This window comes from Dendropsophus ebraccatus, chromosome 14 (assembly GCF_027789765.1).
Source record: "Dendropsophus ebraccatus isolate aDenEbr1 chromosome 14, aDenEbr1.pat, whole genome shotgun sequence".
In the NCBI taxonomy this organism is placed as follows: Eukaryota; Metazoa; Chordata; class Amphibia; order Anura; family Hylidae; genus Dendropsophus; species Dendropsophus ebraccatus.
Window position 1 is genome coordinate 63,884,861 of NC_091467.1, and position 12,018 is coordinate 63,896,878.

Below are 12,018 nucleotides of genomic sequence, written 5' to 3' on the forward strand. Positions count from 1 at the left end.
TATTGCGGCGGAGAGAAAGGGCGGGAAAGTGTCCAGGTGTCTGGTGTGAGGGAGATCATGTCACGTGAGCACTGATAAAGCCGATATTTAGTCATGGGTCGGGTTACTAATGGCAACAGGCACCTCTAAGATGGCGACCGAGCAATATAATGTGGGAAAGCAAATTTATTATCCGGCTGAAGTAAAAAAAAAAAAAAAAAAGTGCTATTATAATATGGTGAAATTATTTACTGTAATACACAAAACAATAATCGTTAGTTACTTTGATCTATGAATCTGTGTGTACATATACCGAAAGATTTGCGACATTTACAGGAGTAATTTTCTGGTCAGCTGAAAAGACGTGATCAACAACACACGAGGGAATTTTCACTAGTCGTTTGATCGTTGCCTTTATATATACGGAAAGGTTATCGCTATAACGATTTTGCGCACAATAATCTTTCCGTGTGGGCCTTAGGCCACATTCCCACGTTACGATAAACACGCAGCCAAAACTACGCCCCCATGTGTTTAATAGCGGCGTTTTGCTACCAACCCTGGTGAATCCATGGGGTGGCGGGTTTTGTCTTCACGCGGTTACAGCATATCGCTGTCCTCTCTGTGTCAGTGGCGCAGGCTACAGACAATCACGTTATTCAGCGGAACACCAATTTTACACATTACGTTTCAGTAAAAACATGAAAATATTGAGGCTTAATGATGCGTTCACACCTACAGGATCTGCAGCAGATTTCATTTAAATAACTGAACACAGCATCAAATCTGCTGCAGATCCTGTAGGTGTGAACGCACCCTAAGGCTACAAACACACACGGCATATACGCTGCGTATTTACTGCTGCGATACGCAGCAGATTAGATCTAAATAACTGAACACAGTATCAAATCTGCTGCGTATTTGCTGTGTGTGTTTGTACCCTAAGGTTACAAACACACTTGCCGGATCTGCAGCGAGTCTCCTTGCTGCGTTTTTGCAGCGAGACTCGCTGCAGATCCTGGCCCTATACTTTCAATAGCAGAGAAACTCGCAGCAGGGATGTACATTGCATGTACATGCCCCATTAACCCCCCGGCCGCCGGACATTATACATTACCGGGTCCCCGTTCCTGCTTGCTTCGGGGCTCCCGGTGTCTTCACGGCCCGCCCGGCCAATCAGTGCGCTGCGGCGGGGCAGCGCACTGATTGGCCGGGCGGAACGTGTCGGGAGCCGCTGAAGCAAGCAGGAGCCGGGATCAGGTAATGTATATCGCCCCCAGCCCCCGGCAGCACGATCGCCCCCAGCATCTCAGCCCCCGGCCGCACGATCGCCCCCAGCGGGCGATCGTGCAGCCGGGGGCTGCGGGGCTGCGGGCGATCATGCGGCCGGGGGCTGCGGGGCTGCAGGCGATCGTGCGGCCGGGGGCTGGGGGCGATCATGCGGCCGGGGGCTGCAGGGCTGGGGGCTGCGGGCGATCATGCGGCCGGGGGCTGCGGGGCTGCAGGCGATCGTGCGGCCGGGGGCTGCGGGGCTGGGGGCGATCATGCAGCCGGGGGCTGCGGGCGATCATGCGGCCGGGGGCTGCGGGGCTGCAGGCAATCGTGCGGCCGGGGGCTGCGGGGCTGGGGGCAATCATGCGGCTGGGGGCGATCGGGGCTGCAGGGGGGCGGGCAGGATATACATTACGCTTCACACGTACCGACTCGCAGCGTTAATAACGCTGCGAGTTGGCCAGGTCCTGGCAGATCACTTTCACTACATACACACAGCGGTCTGAACGACCGCTTCGTGTATGTAATTCTGCCGGCCGCTTAACCCTTTCAGCTGCCGCCTGGCTCCCGCTCTGTATACATTACCTGTCCTCGCTGCACGTGGTCCCGGCATACTGCTCTCCCGCCCGGCCAATCAGTATGTTGCCCTGCCGCAGCCACTGATTAGCCGGGCAGGAGAGCAGTACGCCGGGACCCCGTGCAGCGTGGAGAGAATGTATACAGAGCGGGAGCCAAGCGCAGCTGAAGGGGTTAAGTGGCCGGCAGAATTACATACACGAAGCGGTTGTTCAGACCGCTGCGTGAATGTAGTGAAAGTGATCTGCCAGGACCTAGCCGTCTCGTAGCTGAGTCGGTACGTGTGAAGCTACCCAAAAGGAATTTTCGAGCCTTGACTGCCACCCTGTCCTCTGATGTTTTGCGGTTTTGCAGCTCAGTTCTATTAAAAGGGTTTGATGGCTTTGATGGGGTCCCCTGGGTTTCCAACAGTGTATCTTGTGCTATCATGTAACCTTACATTTAATGCCTGACAAGCTATGCTAACCACAAGCGGAGGATTGGTTACCGTTGTATCCAGTCTATACTGTCCTCTGTGAGCGGAATACATCAGCTGCTCACAGCTCTGTCCTGGCAGTTTTTGTTACAGTGTATCAGTCAGAGCTTCTGGCTGTTCAGAGGATCTGTCACCTGGATACATGGCTACAAGCCAGGTCTGTACATGTTTTCAGTGTCTCTGTATGTGGTGGAGCATGTGTTCATTCAGTGACAGCAAGCAGAGAACTTCATAGTGGTGAGGAATGGAATTTGCACTTGGGAAACTGTAGGTTAAAGGGGTACTCTGGAGAAAGTTTTATTTTTTCTTCAAATTACCTGGTGTCAGAAAGTTATATAGATTTGTCATTTACTTCTATTTAAAAACCTCCAGTCTTCCAGTACTTATCAGCTGCTGCATGTCATGCAGGAAGTGGTATATTTTTTCCAGTCTGACACAGTGCTCTCTGCTGCCACCTCTGTCCATGTCAGGAACTGTCCAGGGCAGCAGCAAATCCCCATAAAAAAGTTTTCCTACTCTGGACAGTTCCTGGAATGGACAGAGGTGGCAGCAGAGAGAACTTTGTAAGACTGAAAAGAATACACCACTTCCTGCAGGTCATACAGCAGCTGCTAAGTACTGGAAGACTTGATATTTTTAAACAGAAGTACAGTGGTGCCTTCATTCCGGGACAGCACTTGTAATCCAAATCCACTCTTAAACCAAAGCAAATTTTCCCATAAGAAATCACTGAAATGCAGACAATCGTTCCCATACCCCAAATATAATGATTTATTATTCTGAATGACATGTAAAACAAATATAACAAAGATTTGGAAACAGCAGAATATGTGATATTATAAGTTACTGTACAGTATAGCAATCAGCATGTGGAGTATAATGTATAGTAACTGTATAACCCTGATAACACAGCAGCTGGATATGTGATATATAAGTTACTGTACAGTATAGCAGCATGTGGTGTATAATGTATAGTAACTGTATAACCCTGATAACACAGCAGCTGGATATGTGATATATAAGTTACTGTACAGTATAGCAGCATGTGGAGTATAATGTATAGTAATGGCATATACCTGATAACACAGCAGCTGGATATGTGATATATAAGTTACTGTACAGTATAGCAGCATGTGGTGTATATGTATAGTAATGGCATATACCTGATAACACTGCAGGTTGTAGATACAGAATGGAGCTGCAGATCCCCATAATGGAGAGGATGGGAAACACAAGGACTGACAGAGACTGCAGGGAGCATGAAGGAATGAGCAGGACAGATGTGGGCACATACATGCAGCACTCTCTGTCTGGGGAGAGAGGGGTTACAGCTATGGAGAGATTACCCCTACAGTCCTGTCCCCTGATGTAAGCCCCAGCCTGAAGTGGATCTGCTATGTTTGGAAGGTGAGGGAGACTTCCTGGGTCAGAGTACAGGGCTGTAGACCCCGCTATGCAGACCATGCCCCTCCACCACTCCCCCTCCCACCCAGTACAGGGAGCTCTTACACCAAAGCAATGCTCTTAAACCAAGTCAACATTTTGAAAAACTGTGAGCTCTTAGGGTCCTATTACACTGATCAATTTTTAACGATTAACGATAAACGATCACAAACGAGATTGTTTATCGTTAACCTGAAATCATTCACCATATTACACAAAACGATGGTCGTTAGTTACGATCGTTACTATGATCGTTTATTCCTTCTGATCCCAGAAAAACAATGAACAATGTGCAATTACACTGAACAATTACTGAAAAAACGCAGAACTTGAGCGAACGAATGTGGAATTACAGCGAACGATTAAGGATAATTTTAGGTTCAGATCTAAATCAACGATCAACGAAATATGAACGATTTTTCGATCGGTGCCTGCAATTATACAGAAAGATTATCGTTTAAATTCGTTCATATTTAACGATTTTTCGCACGATAATCGTCCTGTGTAATAGGGCCCTTGAAACCAAAACACTCTTAATCCAAGTTACTCTTAAACCAAGGTACCACTATAAATTACACATACATATAACTTTTTGACTCCAGTTGATTTATTATTATTATTATTATTATTATATTATTATTATTATTTATTTATTTATAAAGCGCCCTTAATTCCAGAGCGCTATACAATAGATAGGGGTAACAAGCAGGAACAGTACAAGATCAGGACACATTACATGAAGGCAAAAGACAGGCTCTTACATGGGGAAGAGGACTTGGAAACAATTTTCTTTCTCTGGAGTACCCCTTTAGGGTACAAACACACACACCGTATACGCAGCAAATACGCAGCAGATCTGCAGCAGATTTGATGGTGCAGATTTGATGCTGTGTTCAGTTATTTAGATCTAATCTGCTGCGTATTTGTTGCGTATTTGCTGCGTATCGCAGCAGTAAATACGCTGCGTATACGTTGTGTGTGTTTATACCCTTAAATGGAGTTATCTAGCATAAGAAAAACACAGCTACTTTCTTGCAAAAACAGCAGCACCCCTGTCCTCAGGTTGTGTGTGGAACCGAGCTGCAAAACTCACCCAAGGGGGTGTGGAGACTGGAGAGGCGCTGTTTCTCAAACAAAGTGTACGCGTGTATGACCCCTTTAAATCTCCATCTTACAGTGTCATGTCCATAAAATGCAGGACAAATAAATGACAAAAATTATTTTTTTTTTAATTCACAGTAAAATCTCATGGACACTGATGATCCAGGGCGTCTGATGAATCGGTAGGTATGTGTTCCTGTAACTTATATGAGGAGATCGCTGTCACCCTTCTGTGTATAATCTGTTCAGGATGCGGCGTTCAGTAGCTTCCTGTAGGGGGCACTCTATTCATACACAACAGTGCTAGGTACCTCTATAATCATTGTTCTCTAACCAGTGTTTCTCTAGCACTTGCAAAACTACTACTTTCATCATTAGGGCATGCTGGGGTTGTAGTTTTGCAACAGTCAGAGAGCCGCAGGTTGGGGAACGCCACAGCAGGCACATGGATTTCATTGTACAATGCAGGTCTGCAATGACTGCGGTAAATTATGAGAAATGTGGTGAAAGGTCCTGAAGAGCAAGGGGGTCAAACTCGCATCCTTCCAGCTGTTGCAAAACTACAATTGCCATCATGCTAATGGTACTTTTACACGGAGCGATAATTCGCCCGATCGCACGGTTAACGATTTTGAAGGAACGATTTTTTTTTTATAACGATCAGCGTTTAGACGGAACGATACATCGTACGGAAAATTCGCTATGCAATCGTTTTGCGATCGTTTAAGCCTATCTCACACATAGGTGAAATCGTTGAAAGACTGTTTACACTGAACGATCTGCGAATTTTTTGCGAACGATCAACGATGATTTTAGAACATGTTGAAAGATCAAAATTTCTCACTCGTCGTTTGATCGTTTGCAGAGTTTACATGTACGATTATCGTTCGCATTCGATCGTTATTGTGCAAAAACGAACGATAATCGTCCCGTGTAAAAGGACCATTATCCCAGTTCTACCCCTGGCACAGGTGAAGGTTATGACAATCACGGTAAGGCAGGCATGTCCAAAGTCCGGCCGGAGGGCCATTTGCGGCCCGCGTTCCGAACTTTTACGGCCCCCCAGGTATCCAGCTTGCTATTATCTGCCTGTGTTATAAAGCATATAGCATGTAGCATGTAAAATGGTCGGCCCTCGCACATGTTCACTTCATCAAATTTGGCACTCTTCGAAAAAAGTTTGGACATGCCTGCGGTAAGGTCATTAATAAAATATGAGAACATAGGCGTTGACCTCTAAGGAGTAATGTATGTAGACGCGTATTGTATGTTTGCATACGTTCTTGGAATACGTTTCTATCATATTTTTCTGTCAGATGCAGAATTGTTGCCATATTTTTTTAAAATTTTTGTAGGCTTTGTGTATTTTTAATTGGAAATGTGTTTTTTTACTGCATATGTTTATAACGTAAAAACGCATACATTAAGGCTGGGTTCACACTAGGTTTTTTGCAGTCCGGTTTTGCAACTGTGTGCATCCGTTTTTCCATTGTCTTCCATTATAAAAAAAAAAAAAATTATAATGGAAGACAATGGAAAAACAGATGCACACAGTTGCATCCGTTTTTTCCATCCATTTTTTGCAAAAAACTTATTGCAAAAACGTATTGCAAAAATGTAGTGTGAACCCAGCCTAAATCTACACAAAAACAGAAACGTGTTCATAAACGTACAGCTAAAAAAAGTGTGAACGGAACTCAATGGTAAAAACTGTTTGCATTGTTTTCTTGTCCCTATGGCAACAACCACAGCACAAAACGTGTCATCTGAATATATCCTTAGGGGTCGAAGTATCATTCCCTGCACCAGTGCAGTGCCACAAAATTAGTAAGGCAGGGCTCACACTGCATTTTTGCAATCTGTTTTTCTCATCTGTTTTATGCAAAAAAATTTATGCATTTGTGTGCTTCCTTTTTGATTAATTTTTTCATTGACTTTTATTATGAAAAAAAAAGACCAAAATGCATGTTTTTTTTAGTGTACACAAAAACGTGGTTGACTACGTTTTTGCGTACAGCACAAAAAAGCTGCATTTTGAGGAAGTCAGTAGAAAAACGAATGTACACGAATGCATCTGTTTTTTGCATAGAATGGATGAAAAAAATGGATTGCAAAAACGCATTGTGAAACCCAGTCTAATGCACAAGCTTAAGGGTACAAACACACACTGCGTATACACTGCTGCGATATGCAGCAGATACACAGCAGATATGCAGCAGATTAGATCTAAATAACTGAACACAGCATCAAATCTGCTGCGTATCTGCTGCAGATCTGCTGCATATACGGAGTGTGTGTTTGTACCCTAAGGGTACAAACACACACAGCAGATACGCAGCAGATTTGATGCTGTGTTCAGTTATTTAGATCTAATCTGCTGCGTATCTGCTGCGTATCGCAGCAGTAAATACGCAGTGTATATGGTGTGTGTGTTTGTACCCAGAGTCTGGGTATAAACCCACACACCGTATATGCAGCGTATTTACTGCTGCGATACGCAGCAAACTCGCAGCAAACTCGCAGCAGATTAGATCTAAATAACTGAACACAGCATCAAATCTGTACCAACAAATCTGCTGCGTATTTGTTGCATATCTGCTGCGTATAAGGTGTGTGGGTTTATACCCTAACAATGTTTTTTGCACAAAATGGGAATTGCACAAAAAAAATGTGTGTAGTTTATGCCTCTCTGCCCTGGCGCAGGGTATGATCAGTGCTTAGCCACTCTGAGCGATCATATTGTGATTTAACATATAATAATAACAACAATAATATTTATTTGTATAGCGCCAACAGATTCCGCAGCGCTTGAATCTGATCATGATTACCAGAAAAATCACATAGTATCTTGCAGTTTTTGTTATTTTGATTCTATAAATAAATTGTGATTTTACTGCACTGTGTGCATAGACTCTGAGAGTACAGATGGGTCATGTACAGCATTGTCAGATGAGTTTGCTAATGGTTGTGTGGTTTCCTGACTCCATGTGAGGTCTCAGGCATGCATCACCACTATAGCTCCAGTCCAGTCCTCACCTGGTCTGACAGGTTAATGAGAGTCTCAGTAGTTCTGTAGTTACAGAGTTTGGAGCACAATAGTAACCTAACCACCTATGTGTCTTCACAGCCTCCCCGGGGAGAGAACGACCATTGTCCCAACTGCAGCAACCACAACTCTCTGCAGCGAGTTGAATACAAACAGAGTTACCATAGCAGCCAAGACAGAAGAAGGAGGCATCTAAGCCCAGAGACTAGTTAGTCGTCTCTCTCTCCAGCCCCGGCACACATGAACTGAACAAATCTCTGCCACCTACACACAAACATGGATGAGCCGGTGGCCCCCACAGACAAGAGGCTGCAGTTCATAGAAGAATATGTCCTAAAGACTCTGAAACTGAAGCCGGACCGCTGGCAGAAATGCCTGTCCAGCGAGGAGAACAAGGCCATGTTTCATGAGTTCTTGGAGAAAGCGGATCAGATGGTGCTGGTGGTGGCCCTCAACCCCGCCGGGCTGCTGTTTCCCCTTCTAGAGTTCCCCAACTCCATCAAGAATAAAGCTGTGTATTTCCTGAAGAGGGCCAATACCTTCCTCACCGTGGACTCCATGAAGAGTAGTTTAATCTATGGGGATCTGTCATACGCGCCCCTGGATCACTTCTCTGCGTTGGTGGAAGAGGTAAGTGCCTAATAAAGTTAGATATTGTAGATCTGAACGATCTGAACTCTGTGACCTGGATCTATGATGCTGATAGTTCACTCCTTCAGGATCTGCAGCAGATTTGATGCTGTGTTCAGTTATTTAAATGAAATCTGCTGCAGAAAATCAGCTGCAGATCCTGTAGGTGTGAACGCACCATTAAAAAAAGAAAACCTGGATTAGAGAAACAGCGCCGCTTTTGTCCTCAGGTTGTGTGTGGTATTGCAGCTCTGTTTAATTGAACTGAATGGAGCTAAGTTGTAATCCCACACCAAACCTGAAGACAAGAGTGGCGCTGTTTCTTTTTGTTTTTTGTTTTTTAAGCAATATATTATAACCTTGGATTACCCCTTTAAACCCGGTGAAGTCGGCACTTGCAGCTGTATTACTGACATGATAGTCTGAAAACGGCCATAAACTTACATGCAAAACTTTGGCTTTGAGTTTAATAAATGGATATAAACCATAGGGAGGAACTAAAACACTAAGTATATCAGAAAGTTTTGGAACTTTTCATTTTGCTATGGTTACGCTTGCGTGCAAGTGTGCTCACCCGAGCTAAACAGGGGGATAGGAGCATGACAAGAGTATGGACAGCTATGTTATGTGTATAGCCCGCTGAACCATGACAGCTGCTGACTAGCAGAACAGTAATAGAGGGGAAAAGGAATGTAAATCTGCTAAACTAATAGGCTTCATGTATCATTCAGTATCTGTGGAAAGCTGGATGACCACTAGATTAGATGCTGGCATCCAGCAGTGTTATGTTAGGTGCAGATAGCCACTCCAACAATGCTACAAAAGTAGTAGATGACATATAGTAAGACACACTATGTCATAAGCGAGAATTTATTCTTATTCCTCCTCCTCATGTCTCATATCCCGAGCAGATCTGTAATATGGAATGTGATCCTGCCCATGGGTGCAGAATGTTTGGGAGGATGTCTAGACCTGCTGTATCCCAGTGACACATCTCCCTCTGGTGGACATATCCTGGATGTGATATGCGGTACTGTTTTTGGTTTCATAGAAATATAGAAGATTGTCGGCAGAAAAACTCCCCCTTTCCCTTCTTTCCTCCAGACTGTACAGATTCAGGGTAGCTTCACACGTACCGACTCACAGCGTTAATAACGCTGCGAGTCGGCTAGGTCCTGGCAGATCACTTTCATTACATACACCCAGCGGTCTGAACGACCGCTGCGTGTATGTAATTCTGCCGGTTACTTAACCCCTTTAGCTGCGCCCGGCGCCCGCTCTGTATACATTACCTGTCCGTGCTGCACAGGGTCCCGGCGTACTGCTCTCCCGCCCGGCATCAGTGTGTTGCCCTGCCGCAGCCACTGATTGGCCGGGCGGGAGAGCAGTACGCCGGGACCCCGTGCAGCGTGGACAGGTAATGTAAACAGAGCCGGCAGAATTACATACACGCAGCGGTTGTTCAGACCGCTGGGTGTATGTAATGAAAGTGATCTGCCAGGTCCTAGCCGACTCGCAGCGTTATTAACACTGCGAGTCGGTATGTGGGAAGCTACCCTCAAGTCTGAAATGTTTTATGCCTGACACCCTCCACCGTTTTGTAGCCGTCTTTGGACCTGTTCTATTTTATCAATATCTTTTTGTAGGTGAGGTCTCCAGAAGGGGACACAGTATTCCAGATGTGATATCACTAGATTTCTATACAGCAGGAACACAATCTCCCTTTTCTTACTGCTCATACCTCTAGCTATACAGCCCAGCATATCATTATATATACAGCCCAGCATACCATTATGTATACAGCCCAGCATACCATTATGTATACAGCCCAGTATACCATTATATATACAGCCCAGCATACCATTATATATATTTACAGCCCAGCATACCATTATATCTACAGCCCAGCATACTATTATATATACAGCCCAGCATACCATTATATATACACAGCCCAGCATACCATTATATACAGGGGCGGATTAACTTTACCATAGGCCCCGGGCTGTTCACCAAGCCTGGGCCCCCCCCACCCCACTGTAACTATGGAAGCACTAGCCTGGCGTTCAGGACATCATGACATTACCTATACTGTACTATGATTTGTGCAAAATTGCCATAAAAAAAACAGTGATTTTTTGCAAATCATGGCAGAAGTGTAGCCAGGAGACAGTACACCATTGAAAGTATAAGTCTTTTTGGGTGGTCATGGGCCCCCCAGGAGCTCAGGGCCCCGGGCTGCCGCCCAAAACGCCCCTATTATAATCCTCTACTGATTATATATACAGCCCAGCATACCATTATATATACAGCCCAGCATTGACGCATTTAACTCGACACTCTAATTGACTTAGCATAGCTCCCTGACACAATTGTTGCGTCGGGGATCATGTTAACCCTGGCTACATCTGTATATATACAGCCGAGCATACCATTATAAATACAGCCCAGCATACCATTAGCTTTGCCTACCACCTGGTTGCACTGGTGACTCATTTTGAGGCTGTCAGAAATCACTGCCCTTAAATCCTTCTCTTCTGCAGTCTTTGCTAAGGCTAGGTTCACACTGCGTTTTCAGCATCCGTTTAATGGATCCGTTTTTTTAACGGTCAAAAAAGTAGTGTCAACAGTACTTTATTGTGCGTAAAAAAAACGCATCCGTTTTGATCCGTTTTTTTTTATAATGGAAGTCAATGGAAAAACGGATCAAAAACGGATGCACACAAATGCATCCGTTTTTTGCAAAAAACGGATCCGTTAAACGGATGCTGAAAACGCAGTGTGAACCTAGCCTAACACAGAACTGGCAATATGATACTCGGGTAGAGGATTCCTCCTCCCCAAGTGCATTATTTTACATTTGAAAACATTGGCCTGCAGTTTCCATTGTTTGGACCACTTATCTAGTTTTCCATATTACTGACACCTCCAGGAATATGAACTCTATTGCACACTTGTGTGTCATCACCAAACCTCCTTCTATGACACTTACAAACATATTAAAAAGAACAGCACCCAGTTCCTGACATGGACAGAGGTGTCAGAGGTGAAAAGAATACACCACTTCTTGCAGGACATACAGCAGCTGATAAGTACTGGAAGACTGGAGATTTTTGAATAGAAGTAAATACAAATCTATATAATTTTCTGAAACCAGTGGATTGTAAAGAAAAAGATTTTTGCCTTAGTACCCCTTTAACAAGAACAATTAATCCTTCCAACCGCAAATCCAAGATTAAGTCCAATTCTCAGTAACTTCTCTATCAGCTCTTTATAGTGAACTGTATCACATGCTTTGCTGAAGTCCAGATAGGTCATATCCACGGCACCACCTTCATCCAACACTATTGTGATGTAATCAGAGAAACAATGAAATCAGTCTGACATTATCGGCCCTCAGTAAAGCCATGCTGGTGATCCATTATCTTCTTTTTTAAAAGTGTTTCCATATTTCTTACCACTGGGATAAAGCTGGGGCTACATGGTGACTTCCAGT

General features: G+C 44.5%; 1 protein-coding gene across 1 annotated transcript in view; it reads left to right on the forward strand.

Annotated features, from left to right (window-relative positions):
• Positions 1-12,018, forward strand: part of DNAH9 (dynein axonemal heavy chain 9) — a 141,214-nt gene continuing 129,196 nt past the window's right edge. The window contains exons 1-3 of the mRNA XM_069952168.1: positions 1-64; positions 4,985-5,028; positions 7,974-8,522. Of these exons, the coding sequence (XP_069808269.1) occupies positions 8,169-8,522 (354 nt within the window). The 5' untranslated portion in view covers positions 1-64; positions 4,985-5,028; positions 7,974-8,168. The remainder of the gene's footprint in view (positions 65-4,984; positions 5,029-7,973; positions 8,523-12,018) is intronic.